Raw genomic sequence first — 16,024 nt, forward strand, 5'->3', positions numbered from 1 at the left:
ACCTGGAGGTCTCTCACAGTTTCTGGAAAAATTTGATGCAGCAAAGTTCCAAATCGTTCAGACATTTTCCTCACAATGAAAATCCGACGAGAGAGGTGGACCGCTGCTCACACAAAGCCTGCTCACATGCGAATGACGCAACCGACAGGCGTGAAAAAACTCACGCATGCGCACGAAGGTTCAAGCTTGGCTGATGCAAGTGCACATGATTCAAATCCATATAGTTTTTGCAAAAAATAAAAAGGTCGGATAGTTTTCTAACAGACCTCATATTACATGGCACATCACGCTGTTCTAAGAGAGGACAAGGCCACAACTAAACTCAGAGTGGTATTTGATGCATCCTCACATGATGAAGACAGTCCATCCCTCAGTGACTGTTTCAACACTGGGCCGAACCTAAAACCAAAACTGGATGTTCTCATTAAGTTCAGACTGCATGAGGTAGTCTTTAACTGCCAATATAATGAAGGCTTTCCTTCAGATTCCCCTTGCAGAAAGGGACAAAGACACTGTTAGGTTCCTGTGGGTGCATGGATGTCCAGTCAAGGACTGTAAAAATGAGGTACGAGTCCTCAGAATGAACAGAGTTGTTTTCGGGGCGTCTCCCAGCCCATTTCTGAACTCTGAAATATCCCAGCTAAGGTTAAAGCAAAATGTGAAGAGAGACTCTAAAATCAAAGACTTGAAACTGTTCTTAGATGAAAATGGTCTGCTGAGTGTTGGATGAAGACTGAAGAACTTTAGTTTCAGAGAACAGCACCTCTGGGTACTACCAACAAAACATAAGTCACAGAAAACAGTTTCATTAAAGTCATTAATATTTACCTTCAACTCCTGTAACTCCTCTGCCTTGATGTCATGACTGATCATCACACGGGGCTCCACCCACAGCAGAGAAAAGGCTGGATCCAGGGCGGCTGCTTTGAGGTGGACTGGGTCTGAAAAGGGGGCAGTGATGCTATCTTGAGTCCTGGCCATTTTCACGTTAATGAAGATCCCAAGAAATCTTTTGTTCAGGATGCCTGGAGGCTTCTGGCCAGGCCACTCAGGAATCGAACTTGGGCGTCAGCTTCTCAAGGTGGTGATTGAGGGTCAAGATGGATGGAACAACAACACTGAGTGTGACAACCTTCTCTGCCTGTGTCAAATCAGTTGCTTCTCCAAACGGCTTCAAGATGTCCACCACTCCTTCAGCAGATTCCACTCTCGCGGTGTGAATGACAGCTTCTCAGGTCCAGCCTTTTCTGGAACAGCACAGAGCTTTAGATGGCCACACTGGAGAACTTCCTTCACTGGCCTCAGTGTCGAGTTCCATCTTGTGTTGACTGCAGCAGGGACGCGTCTCTCTTCCCCAAATCAAACACATCTTTGAATGTTGATAACTTGGAAAGAGAAGGACACACCACTTTGTGTTTCTTTCAAACCATCTCCCACCACCAGCTGAAGACTAAGGAGCAGAACGCCGCAGGCGACGTTATCTACTGTTTGCTGATTCTTCCAGGGTTAAGTCACACCAGAGGTCAGGGTCATCAACACGATCTTAATCATCATCATCTTCTTGTTCACTGGGAAAGCACACAGTGAAAGTCTTTCCCGTGTTCCCAGCGTTGTCACTAATGATGTAGTCCAGTGTGCCTTTGATGTTGTATTCATCACGTATGGACTCAAACTGGCCACAGATTCGCTCGGCGGGTGTGTGAGCCTTTGAAGCGATTGCAGGAGGTAGTCTTCAGCTGTGTCCTAGTATCTAGTGGACAGTGACACCAAGGAATCCCCTCGTCTTTCAGTCTGACCAAATGTCCACAGTCACATAGACATGGTCAGTGTGGCTCAGTGGAGTTTTTAATTTTGGGCGTCTCTCCTGATTCGAGGCTGTGTGTTTTTAATGTCAGTGTTGTGTGACACACTGAGCTGGACTTACGTACTGTCAGAAAAAGCTCCTGTTTTCCACAATCAGTAATCAGGTCGGACAGTTCTGTGTTGGTGACGGCGCTCTGCTGTGGATGACACACGACTGTCCAAGAACTGAGAGACTAGAGGCTGTTGTGGCTCATTTATGACACTTTTGTCATCTGGTATTCTTCAGATCTGTAACAGGAAATACCTCAGAGTGACACCAAATTACATCTGAAACTACTCTTTACTCATATATCAGTCTGAACATTGCGTTAATATTTTGTGTTAATATGAATTGTACTGTATTGTATAATGTGTGGTGGTATTTAAACATTACAGTAATAAAATCTATTTCATTTTCAGTTTACACTGTATTGATAATATGTTACTGCTTTACTTTGCCATCAAAGAGATATTTCTGCCAGGAAGCTGAAGTTAAATTCTTGTAATTCACTCTCTCCAGATTCCATTGACAAAAAAAAACAAAAAAAACAACAGTTTTACCTGCATCACACAGACGATGTTGACCAGCTGCTGGATCAATGAGCCAGCATCTCTGTCTAGTTTACGTGTGCTATTTTTATGTCCTCTGTGATAGTTCAGCTGAGTTGTGATTATTACTGATATTACATAAATGACCTCGATGAGGCAGCAGTAGACTGTGTCATGCCCATCCCGGGTCTCGACCTCTAATCCTCCTGCCCAGCTTTGATGTATTAGTTATTTTTCATCGTGGTTATTCTCTGTTCTAGTTTTGCTGTGTTACTTGTTTTGTCACTTTTCATACTTGAGCCTTTGTCCAGTGTTGTTCTCGTTTGTTCTGCCACATTGTGTGTTTGCATTATAATCATTGCCTTATCACTTGTTTATTTTGCTTTTTTCATTTGTGTTATCAGTTGTTCTTTATGTCGGGTTTTGCCTTCTGTTTTCTTGTAGTTTGTTTTCTTATAGCTTGTTTTCTAGTTTAGTGTTGCCTTAAGTATTTATTTTCCATTTTCTCATGTTCATGCCCAGTTCTTATGTTATTCTGCCCTCAGTTGTTATTTTAGTTTTGTTCATAGTTCTCAGTTTCCCTCACGCCCCTCTGAGTTTGTTTTCACTCCACGCCCTGCACCTGCCATTATGTCTTCATCCCTCTTGCATCTGTGTTTAAATTGTCACGTCCCTTCAACAGCTCTGTACCCTCCTCCCACACATTGATCCAGTCTGCTTTATGTTTTCATTTACACCCGCTCTTGCACCAGATCACATCTTTGTCTATTACATCACTCCACTTGTGCACTCCCTTCCTCACTATCTTGCCCCATCCATACTCTTTGTTCACAGCAACGTCCCATTTCTAGATCCGTCTCCTCACATGCGCCTTGTTAACACTTGCTTATTTAATCTCCTCCCAGCCGCCACACCTTTGCCAGTTTGTCGTTGCTCTTAGCACACATTCCAGCCTTTTGATCACAGTTCTGTTACCGTCTTCTGCTTTGTATTCCGTTGACCATGTCTTTTTGTCTCATCCCTGACTACTGTGTTAGCTCGTGCTCTGACCCTGGCTGAACTATGACTGCATTTTTGCCCTGATCCCGTTTGTACCTCCGCTCCCCTGCTTGATTGCCTGTGCTTCGAACCTAAACCTGGAATAAAGACAACGATTTCTGATACACCAAATGCTTGATTGGCAGTCTGCATTGCAGGTCCAGCTGCTGCAGTTTCGGGCAGGCCGCCGCTGCCGTGACAACAACTCCCATGTGCTACAGAGTAAAATAGCCACATTTGTCAATGGAATCTGGTGTGCTGAGTAAGCTATACTTAGTTTTTCTATGCGAAAAAAATGTCTGGCCACAAGCTAAAATGGTACACACATCACAATATAAAGTAGGCTACATTTAAAATGACCTTGATTAGGTTTGCTCAAGTTTTGCTGCTCTACAGTGTGCGATACACTGACTAAGCACCTCATACAATCTTCCTTCAATCCCAAATCCCAAACTATCCTTATACAATATAATTATAAGATAATGAACCTACAATCAGATTACCGTTTTTTGCAAGGTGATATTAACAGTCTCATTGAGCCATGTACTAGCAAGGAAGTTGCTTAGTGATAAGCTAGTGTTAGCTTTCATGGAGAAGTATAGAGAAGGTCAGAAGTTACATTGTGTTTCTAGATTTCCAGAAAGCTTTTGATAGGGTGCCAAGAGAAGAGTTGTGGTGTGCATGGGGACATGCAGACATCAGTGTGTGAATGGGTGAATGTGAGACATCATTGTTGAATGCGTTAAGTATCTACGGTAGATGGAAAAACGCTTTAAGAATACAATCCATTTATTAAGTGAGGGAGTCTGGAGTGGCAGAGAAATACCAGTAGGTGAGGTTGAGTAGGGACACGTACAAGGACAGTGTGACAGTGGTGAGATGTGCAGTTGGAATGACAGATGCAAGGTGGAGGTGGGATTACACCAAGGATCAGCTCTGAGTCCTTTCTGCTTGCAGTGTTCATGGACAGGTTGACAGATGAGATAAGACAGGAGTCTCCATGGACTATGATGTTTGCCGATGACACTTTGATCGGAAGTGAGAATGGAGAGCAGGTTGAGATGAACCTGGAGACGTGGAGATACACTCTGGAGAGCAGGGGAATGAAAGTCAGTTGGAACAAGTCAGAGTACATGTGTATGAATGAGAGGGAGCCCAGTGGAATAGTGCGATTACAAGCAGTAGAGGTGGTGAAAGGGGATGAGTTTAAGTACTTGGGGGCAACTATATGGTAGAAAGTTAAAGAAGAGCGTGCAAGCAGTGTGGAGTGGATGGAGAAAGGTGGCAGGAGTGATTCATGATAGAAGGAAATTTACAAGAGTGAAGGGGAAAGTCTACAAGATAGTAGTGAGACCCATTACGTACATCCTGGAGACAGCAGCACTAACAAAAAGACAAGAGGCAGAGCTGGTAGAGCTGAAGATGTTGGTATTGTCTTTGGGAGTGACGAGGATGGACAGGATTAGGAATGAATATATCAGAGGGACAGTACAGCTAGGACAGTTTGGGGACAAAGTCTGAGAAGTGATACTGACATGGTTTGCACATGTGCAGAGGAGGGACCCAGGGTATATAGGGAGAAGGATGCTGAGGATGGAGCCACCAGGCAGGAGGAGAAGAGGGAGAACAAAGAGGAGGGTTCATGGATGTGCTGAGGGAGGACATGCAGGTGGATGGTGTGCAGAGGAAGATACAGAGGACAGGGTTAGTTGAAAATGGTTGACCTGCTTTGGTGCCCCCTACTGCAACAGCTGAAAGAACATATACTACATTCTTGATGCTGCTCTTCTACTGAACTTTTATCTACATATGTTGTCAGTAACGACCCCTTCACACAGAACACAAAAGATGCAGAAACCAGAAGAAAATCCACGAACCAAACACGAAATGGGGAACCATGAAACACCCACCTGCTGTCGTGAGGGACGCATGGTCGCACAGACGTGCATGATACACTGGTGATGGTTTCATGCAAGCGCACAAGCGTGCATGAAACAGTGCAAGCAGCTGGAATGTGTTGGACCACATCATGCCTCTGCTGTGGAGAAAAAAATAAAAACCACACACCACAAAAAACACTGCATTTTATTGAATCCCTCTTATCAAGCAGACAATACAAATATGAACTGTCTGTTCCTCTGTAGATGACCCTCGAAAGTGATCGTCTGCTCACTATTTTCGCGCTAACAGCGTGAATGGCCCCACATTTTCTAAGTGTCCAGCGAGCGGTGTTGGATGTTCGTGTGTGTCACCTGGAATTTGGCTGCCGCCTGCCGCGGAGGATCGAATGGTCTCTCACAGGGCACACTCTGTCTTTTGGACGCTGTTGTGCCCAAGCAGTTGTAGTGGACAGGTGTACGAGGCGGTAGAGGCAGCTCTGATTTTCACGAGTGGCATGCACTTCCTCCTTCGTGCACTAGTGGGCTTCAATCGTGTTATGTGTGAGGGGGCCCTAAGAAAGGTCCTGTGATAGGTTGATGCTTTTCTTTTCGTGTCTGCCCTTGTGCACGTGTTGCAGACATTCTTAAATACATTTTGACTGGGTGGAAACCTGACCTTTAACCCACATGACCTCACCCTTCACCTTAATGATTGATCCTTGGCTGTCCTTGACAGGGAAATTGACTTTGACCCCAGTGACCATGACATTTGTCTAAGGGTGATTCTTAGACTCACGGGCACTTATTATGTCCTTTGATCATATTGTATGAAAAACAGAAAAAGGGGAAATTTCACACTTTTATAGTTATCTTTACAATGAAAGTGTTTTAAGAAATTTGTCCTAGTAGTCGTATGATGACTTTTCACCTTTTTTCACCATCATTATATGCAAATGTTGTCGTTTTGTGCTGTCCCCACACCCAGACTGTTGATCTTCAATGATAAAATTGAATGGTAAAGAAACATTTTTTCTATGTTTTAAAATATCTGTGAATAAAATATCAGTAAAATAATCAAACATAATTGGGGTATTCAATGTCACTACAACTGTTGTGATTTTTTTAAACAAAATATAGGTGTCCCAACACTATTGCTGTAATTTCCACCACAACACTGCAATGTCCCTTTAAACAGTTTGTATGAAAGATTGTTTGGTAGTTTCTATGGAGATAAACAGTGACATCAGAGCACATGTATATAGCGCCAAATCACAACAAACAGTTGCCCCAAGGCGCTTTATATTGAAGGCAATGGTGTAGTGGAAATTCATTTACAAGGACAATAGTGCCCGTAGTTAAGAATCACCCCTAAATGAACTCTTTCAGGGCATTCGAGGCTTGACCTTCATCCTCATACCGATATTTCAGATAAAACTGATGAAAAGACATTGCAGAGTCAGGGAGCAATCAGACAGCCAAACATTGCTCAAATTATAGTGTGATGTTTAGGTTATACTGTTTTAGGCCTCTACTGGTGGTTGGCTCTCACTGCGGTATTGTATCACTTCCTGTTCCGGAGCACAGCGGTGTTTTCTGTATCTGTTAGCTGTTTACTCTGCGCAGTTAGATTGATCTAGTTATCTAGATTACGATTTGTTTCCCAGTGTAATCTTTACGTGCCTTAACTAAAGCACTCCTTCTGCTGATCACCTATAAATTATTTACACATTATTCACTTTGCGTGTTTTTAGGAATCCGCTAGCTTAGCGTAGCTACTAGCTCTTAGCCGATTTAGCATGGCGGCTTCTCCTGTCTCTCCCGCACTTTTCTGCTCTGGGTGTGAAATGTTTAGTTATTCCTCGGCCTCCTTTAGCAGTAACTGGTACTTGTAATAAGTGTAGCTTATTCGTAGCTTTGGAGGCCAGGCTGGGCGAATTGGAGACTCGGCTCCGCACCGTGGAAAATTCTACAGCTAGCCAGGCCCCTGTAGTCGGTGCGGACCAAGGTAGCTTAGCCGCCGTTAGTTCCCCCCTGGCAGATCCCGAGCAGCCGGGAAAGCAGGCTGACTGGGTGACTGTGAGGAGGAAGCGTAGCCCTAAACAGAAGCCCCGTGTACACCGCCAACCCGTTCACATCTCTAACCGTTTTTCCCCACTCGACGACACACCCGCCGAGGATCAAACTCTGGTTATTGGCGACTCTGTTTTGAGAAATGTGAAGTTAGCGACACCAGCAACCATAGTCAATTGTCTTCCGGGGGCCAGAGCAGGCGACATTGAAGGAAATTTGAAACTGCTGGCTAAGGCTAAGCGTAAATTTGGTAAGATTGTAATTCACGTCGGCAGTAATGACACCCGGTTACGCCAATCGGAGGTCACTAAAATTAACATTAAATCGGTGTGTAACTTTGCAAAAACAATGTCGGACTCTGTAGTTTTCTCTGGGCCCCTCCCCAATCGGACCGGGAGTGACATGTTTAGCCGCATGTTCTCCTTGAATTGCTGGCTGTCTGAGTGGTGTCCAAAAAATGAGGTGGGCTTCATAGATAATTGGCAAAGCTTCTGGGGAAAACCTGGTCTTGTTAGGAGAGACGGCATCCATCCCACTTTGGATGGAGCAGCTCTCATTTCTAGAAATCTGGCCAATTTTCTTAAATCCTCCAAACCGTGACTATCCAGGGTTGGGACCAGGCAGCAGAGTTGTAGTCTTACACACCTCTCTGCAGCTTCTCTCCCCCTGCCATCCCCTCATTACCCCATCCCCGTAGAGACGGTGCCTGCTCCCAGACTACCAATAACCAGCAAAATCTATTTAAGCATAAAAATTCAAAAAGAAAAAATAATATAGCACCTTCAACTGCACCACAGACTAAAACAGTTAAATGTGGTCTATTAAACATTAGGTCTCTCTCTTCTAAGTCCCTGTTGGTAAATGATATAATAATTGATCAACATATTGATTTATTCTGCCTAACAGAAACCTGGTTACAGCAGGATGAATATGTTAGTTTAAATGAGTCAACACCCCCGAGTCACACTAACTGTCAGAATGCTCGTAGCACGGGCCGGGGCGGAGGATTAGCAGCAATCTTCCATTCCAGCTTATTAATTAATCAAAACCCAGACAGAGCTTTAATTCATTTGAAAGCTTGTCTCTTAGTCTTGTCCATCCAAATTGGAAGTCCCAAAAACCAGTTTTATTTGTTATTATCTATCGTCCACCTGGTCGTTACTGTGAGTTTCTCTGTGAATTTTCAGACCTTTTGTCTGACTTAGTGCTTAGCTCAGATAAGATAATTATAGTGGGCGATTTTAACATCCACACAGATGCTGAGAATGACAGCCTCAACACTGCATTTAATCTATTATTAGACTCTATTGGCTTTGCTCAAAAAGTAAATGAGTCCACCCACCACTTTAATCATATCTTAGATCTTGTTCTGACTTATGGTATGGAAATAGAAGACTTAACAGTATTCCCTGAAAACTCCCTTCTGTCTGATCATTTCTTAATAACATTTACATTTACTCTGATGGACTACCCAGCAGTAGGGAATAAGTTTCATTACACTAGAAGTCTTTCAGAAAGCGCTGTAACTAGGTTTAAGGATATGATTCCTTCTTTATGTTCTCTAATGCCATATAACAACACAGTGCAGAGTAGCTACCTAAACTCTGTAAGGGAGATAGAGTATCTCGTCAATAGTTTTACATCCTCATTGAAGACAACTTTGGATGCTGTAGCTCCTCTGAAAAAGAGAGCTTTAAATCAGAAGTGTCTGACTCCGTGGTATAACTCACAAACTCGTAGCTTAAAGCAGATAACCCGTAAGTTGGAGAGGAAATGGCGTCTCACTAATTTAGAAGATCTTCACTTAGCCTGGAAAAAGAGTCTGTTGCTCTATAAAAAAGCCCTCCGTAAAGCTAGGACATCTTTCTACTCATCACTAATTGAAGAAAATAAGAACAACCCCAGGTTTCTTTTCAGCACTGTAGCCAGGCTGACAAAGAGTCAGAGCTCTATTGAGCTGAGTATTCCATTAACTTTAACTAGTAATGACTTCATGACTTTCTTTGCTAACAAAATTTTAACTATTAGAGAAAAAATTACTCATAACCATCCCAAAGACGTATCGTTATCTTTGGCTGCTTTCAGTGATGCCGGTATTTGGTTAGACTCTTTCTCTCCGATTGTTCTGTCTGAGTTATTTTCATTAGTTACTTCATCCAAACCATCAACATGTTTATTAGACCCCATTCCTACCAGGCTGCTCAAGGAAGCCCTACCATTATTTAATGCTTCGATCTTAAATATGATCAATCTATCTTTGTTAGTTGGCTATGTACCACAGGCTTTTAAGGTGGCAGTAATTAAACCATTACTTAAAAAGCCATCACTTGACCCAGCTATCTTAGCTAATTATAGGCCAATCTCCAACCTTCCTTTTCTCTCAAAAATTCTTGAAAGGGTAGTTGTAAAACAGCTAACTGATCATCTGCAGAGGAATGGTCTATTTGAAGAGTTTCAGTCAGGTTTTAGAATTCATCATAGTACAGAAACAGCATTAGTGAAGGTTACAAATGATCTTCTTATGGCCTCGGACAGTGGACTCATCTCTGTGCTTGTTCTGTTAGACCTCAGTGCTGCTTTTGATACTGTTGACCATAAAATTTTATTACAGAGATTAGAGCATGCCATAGGTATTAAAGGCACTGCGCTGCGGTGGTTTGAATCATATTTGTCTAATAGATTACAATTTGTTCATGTAAATGGGGAATCTTCTTCACAGACTAAAGTTAATTATGGAGTTCCACAAGGTTCTGTGCTAGGACCAATTTTATTCACTTTATATATGCTTCCCTTAGGCAGTATTATTAGACGGTATTGCTTAAATTTTCATTGTTACGCAGATGATACCCAGCTTTATCTATCCATGAAGCCAGAGGACACACACCAATTAGCTAAACTGCAGGATTGTCTTACAGACATAAAGACATGGATGACCTCTAATTTCCTGCTTTTAAACTCAGATAAAACTGAAGTTATTGTACTTGGCCCCACAAATCTTAGAAACATGGTGTCTAACCAGATCCTTACTCTGGATGGCATTACCCTGACCTCTAGTAATACTGTGAGAAATCTTGGAGTCATTTTTGATCAGGATATGTCATTCAAAGCGCATATTAAACAAATATGTAGGACTGCTTTTTTGCATTTACGCAATATCTCTAAAATCAGAAAGGTCTTGTCTCAGAGTGATGCTGAAAACTAATTCATGCATTTATTTCCTCTAGGCTGGACTATTGTAATTCATTATTATCAGGTTGTCCTAAAAGTTCCCTAAAAGCCTTCAGTTAATTCAAAATGCTGCAGCTAGAGTACTGACGGGGACTAGAAGGAGAGAGCATATCTCACCCATATTGGCCTCTCTTCATTGGCTTCCTGTTAATTCTAGAATAGAATTTAAAATTCTTCTTCTTACTTATAAGGTTTTGAATAATCAGGTCCCATCTTATCTTAGGGACCTCGTAGTACCATATCACCCCAATAGAGCGCTTCGCTCTCAGACTGCAGGCTTACTTGTAGTTCCTAGGGTTTGTAAGAGTAGAATGGGAGGCAGAGCCTTCAGCTTTCAGGCTCCTCTCCTGTGGAACCAGCTCCCAATTCAGATCAGGGAGACAGACACCCTCTCTACTTTTAAGATTAGGCTTAAAACTTTCCTTTTTGCTAAAGCTTATAGTTAGGGCTGGATCAGGTGACCCTGAACCATCCCTTAGTTATGCTGCTATAGACGTAGACTGCTGGGGGGTTCCCATGATGCACTGTTTCTTTCTCTTTTTGCTCTGTATGCACCACTCTGCCTTTAATCATTAGTGATCGATCTCTGCTCCCCTCCACAGCATGTCTTTTTCCTGGTTCTCTCCCTCAGCCCCAACCAGTCCCAGCAGAAGACTGCCCCTCCCTGAGCCTGGTTCTGCTGGAGGTTTCTTCCTGTTAAAAGGGAGTTTTTCCTTCCCACTGTAGCCAAGTGCTTGCTCACAGGGGGTCGTTTTGACCGTTGGGGTTTTACATAATTATTGTATGGCCTTGCCTTACAATATAAAGCGCCTTGGGGCAACTGTTTGTTGTGATTTGGCGCTATATAAAAAAAATTGATTGATTGATTGATGTTTCTGTGATGGTGCATTATAATGTAAAAAAAACTGTGACTTCCAGCAGCTTTAACTCCTCATGTTGTTGTTGAACAGGAAATGACTTGTACTCAGCTACTTCCATCAACTTCCTGGGCTCTGAGCCAGTGGTCCTGCGCAGCTCTGCCGTGACAGTCCGTACTGAGTTTAAGAGCTCCTGGCTGAACGGTGAGTCATTGCAATGAAGTCTACCTCACTCCAGTTAGCAGCAGGGGTCTCCAAAACTGTCCCTGGACATCACTTCAGGTGCTTCAGCCAACCAAGAGCTGGAAAACACCAGATTTAATCAACCAAGAGAGGGTGGAGCAAGTCAGCAGGTGCTGTCCAGGGTCAGGGTGGAGTCCCTGGATTACAGATGTCCTTCAGCAGTTTTTCCAAACGTGTTCCCAAGAACTGATGTTTTGTCATTTTAGAGCCAAGCTTTGTCTACATGGATGTTGTGACTGAGAGCATGGACAGTGCTGACGGCGATGACGATAAGGTCTGTTTGTTCTTCAGTGAGAACGCCATCGAATACGAGTTCTACAGGAAGGTGGTGGTGTCTCGAGTGGCCCGTGTCTGCAAGGTATTTTTACCAAGATCACATTAAATGAATTTGAAATATCTCAGAAAGGAACATTAATTCTAAAATGTTATTAAGATGATGGAGAAACATTTGTTTGTTACGGAGACCAGATGGACATGTCTCTGTGTTCCTGTTACCCAAACAGGCTCGCCACGGTTTTGTACATTTATTTGTGTTGTGACTATAATTAAAATATTTATTTTATCTCAGAAAAGTGAAGGAAGAGTCATCATGTTCACATTCACATGTGAATTGTGAACAGATGAACACATGTTCATCATTGATGACACGCATATTTTGTGTATATCAATGATGAACATAACGTATCATAACGTAAGTTTATTTACTCCAATAGTCAACATAACCCAAGGAACAGAGCAGGTGCTGTGAAACCAACACACAACTGTTCAATAATGAATCAAATATTTTTTATTGTGTTTTTCCATCCTATGCAGGTGCTCGATCTACTTTACAATGATAGCTCACATCAACACACACACACACACACACACAAGTGGATTCACATTTAAGCTGTTTGCTCTGAAATGTGACAGTCACATCATCCATGGTGGACTGAATTATAATCATGTACTCAGGATAACATAAGGCAAATGTTACAAATTGTAATGCTGAACATTAGCCACACGTACGGTGTTGTTAGCTGAACATCGCCTTTGTGGTTTACAATCCTACATCGCTGGATTCCCAGCAGCTTCTTTGATATTAACATTGTCCTGTCTTCAGGGTGATGTGGGAGGACAGCGGACACTGCAGAAGAAATGGACATCATTTTTGAAGGCCCGTCTGGATTGCTCACTCCCAGACGCCAGCCTGCCCAGTATTGTCCAAGATGTGTTCCTGCTGAAGCATGAAGACTGGAGGGAGAACATCTTTTATGCAGTTTTCACTCCACAGTCGTAAGCACTCAAGTGACAATGTTGGTTTTATGCTTGCTGAGCAAAAGGTATCTGGGACCAGAATAAGATGAGGATATTCAAAAATTACATCTGAACAAGTCTACGAAGTCACAATAAAGCAGGTGTGTCAGTTTGTTTTAATTTGCTTTTTTCAGGACTTTGTCCCAATATCCACAGTGTGCGCCTACAGCATGTCTGCCATCAGAGACATTTTCAGTGAGGCAGATTTAAGACATCGGTTGCTGTGGAGATGTCCCATATCAAGTGGGTGATGTACACTGGGGAGGTGCCTGTGCCCCGACCAGGAGCTGTGAGTGAAACCACAGACTGCACCCGTGTTCAGAAACACATGCCGGTCCTAAAGGCCATTTGTTTTTCAGGCATCACACGATGCCTCCCGCAAAATGGGCGTGAAGCACTCCCTGGAACTTTCCTGACAAAAACCCTCCAATTCCTCAGGGACCGGCCCCTCATGGACGAGGGCAGTCCGCCCGCTGATGGGAGGACCCTGCTTGCTCAGAAAGGGGGCGCTGCTGACCCGGCTTGTGGTGGAAAGCGTGCTGGCACGGACAGACACAGACATCCTGTCATGTTCATTGGCACGGGTAAATTATGGGCTTCTGATAGAAGTGTTTGCACTTTTAAGAGAATGTGCTCATGATACAGCCCTGTGTGTACGACCCTGAGTGTGTAGCCCTTTGCATGCAGCCCTGTGTGTACGGTGTCATGTATACGACTCTGTGTGTGGACCTGTGTGTGGTTGGTGTACGACAGTCTGCACTGCTGTGAGGTGGTACGGTCCTGTGCGTATGGTGCAGTGTTTGCTGTGATGTGTGTGCAGCCCTCTGTGTGTGGCCTGGGTGTGATGTGTTTTTTCAATTTTCAATTTATTTTCATTTATATAGCGCCAAATCACAACAGAGTTGCCTCAACGCGCTTCACACAGTAAGGTCTAACCTTACAACCCCAAGAGCAACAGTGGTAAGGAAAAAAACTCCCTCTGAGGAAGAAACCTCAAGCAGACCAGACTCAAAGGGGTGACCCTCTGCTTGGGCCATGATACAGACATAAATTACAGAACAATTCACGGACGAATATACAAGAAATGCTATTGGTGCACATGACAGGAGGATCGCCAACACGAATACAACTCCCATCTCTGGGATGGAGCTGCCCTTAAACAGAGAGAAAAAACAGAACGGGCATCAGAAAGACAAAAAATACTGTATAATTTGCCAGCATTAAACAGCAAGAAAAACAGAGAAATACTAAGGTGATCGCCGGTTACTAGCCCTAAACTTCACTAAAACACCCAGAATTTAGGTAAAGTTGAGGCCAGCAGCCCGCTCCAATTACTAATAACATGAATTATGTTATGTTCGACACGGGTTGAGGAGCGGACCTGCGTCTGACAGAACCCAGCGGTAAAATAACCAGAAGGCGGCTCCCAACAGAAACAATTTATTTTTCACCTGTGCTTATAAATGTAAAAATAAAAAGCGTCCCTCTGGTGGAGTGATAAGTGGCACGTTCTCCAGCGCCCGCAAGGATTAAAGCCCGGCGCTCCTGGACTCACTACCACCGCCAAACACCCCCAGGTGGACACGACGAACCGATTCTCTGTGAAGCAAAGAGAAGGTGAGGTGAGTCAGCAGATACAACTCTATCTTTTCGCTAACCACACGCTATCAGCAACACACTCAGGTCAATGTTTCTTTTAACTTATGCAAATGAGCAGCCTCTACACACAAGTGGAGGATCACTTATCCTGCACGCCACCGCAGTGAAAAGCAAGCTGCAACAATTCTCTTCACAATCTCAGTTTACTGTGTAACAAAACACCAAGATACTATCAACAATTACTTAATCACTTAATTACCTTTAGCGTGTGCTGACAGCATGTGTCCTCACCCTTCCCTGCTTCACGGCGCTCGATATGTCAAACCCAGGCGCGGTCCTCAGCATCTCACAAACGAACGTCCACAAGGTCGAGTTCCCAGCAGTTCTGCTCAATCAAAACGACTATATGCAGAACGCCATCCAATTATCTGCTTCAGCTGCAAGTCTTCAAGGCCGCACGTGAGCCCCTTGCCACAGGTGTCCCACATGATGCTAATAAAGGGGAGGACTCTTCAGCGAGCACTTTCTCCACAGACAAATCAGCCCTCATGCCACCTGGAGAGCAAGAAAAGAAAAGAACACCAACACAGCCAGCCACGCCCCCCCAACACACAACAAATTAAAAGAGGTAAAAAGCATAAAACAAACTGTACCAGTATGCTAGCCATACGAACGGGGAAATAAGTGCGTCTTAAGTCTGGACTTGAAAGTCTCACACAATCTGACTGTTTTACTGATGCAGGGAGATCATTCCACAGTACAGGGGCACGATAAGAGAAAGCTCTGTGACCCGCAGACTGCTTATTCACCTTAGGGACACAAAGTAGTCCTGCACCCTGAGAATGCAAAGCCCGGGCCGGTACGTAAGGTTTAATTAGGTCAGCTAGGTAGGGAGGTACCAGTCCATGAATAATTTTATAGACTAGTAGCAGAACCTTAAACTCTGATCTCACTGGGACAGGAAGCCAGTGAAGGGATGCCAAATGGGTGTAATGTGGTCGAACTTTCTGCTTCGTGTCAAAAGTCTGGCTGCAGCATTTTGAACCAATTGGAGACCCCGAATGCTAGACTGACTCGGCATCAGCCATAGACAGGATGGGACAAATCTTCGCTATATTTCACAGGTGGAAGAAAGCAGTCGAGTAATATTTCTAATGTGGAGGTCAAAGGACAATGAAGGATCAAAAATTACCCCAAGGTTCCTCACTTTGTCAGTGTGATGTATGACACACAAGCCTAGGCTGAGTGTTAACTGGTCAAATTGATGCCGATGTCTCACTGGACCAAGAATCATAATTTCAGTCTTATCAGAGTTTAAAAGTAGGAAGTTTCTAAACATCCAACTTCTCACTGCTGCAAGGCAATCTTCTAAGGATTTTATGTGAACGAGATTACCAGCAGTTATCAGCATGTATAACTGAG

At 43.6% G+C, this 16,024-nt stretch overlaps 1 protein-coding gene across 1 annotated transcript in view; it reads left to right on the forward strand.

Moving 5' to 3' along the window:
* Positions 1-16,024, forward strand: part of si:ch211-129c21.1 (uncharacterized protein LOC563087 homolog) — a 121,730-nt gene that overhangs the window by 29,221 nt on the left and 76,485 nt on the right. Inside the window, 3 exon segments of the mRNA XM_034180754.1 lie at positions 11,558-11,668; positions 11,914-12,065; positions 12,810-12,982. Coding sequence (XP_034036645.1) covers positions 11,558-11,668; positions 11,914-12,065; positions 12,810-12,982 — 436 coding nt within the window.

The sequence above is a fragment of the Thalassophryne amazonica genome, chromosome 10 (assembly GCF_902500255.1).
Source record: "Thalassophryne amazonica chromosome 10, fThaAma1.1, whole genome shotgun sequence".
NCBI classification, from domain to species: Eukaryota; Metazoa; Chordata; class Actinopteri; order Batrachoidiformes; family Batrachoididae; genus Thalassophryne; species Thalassophryne amazonica.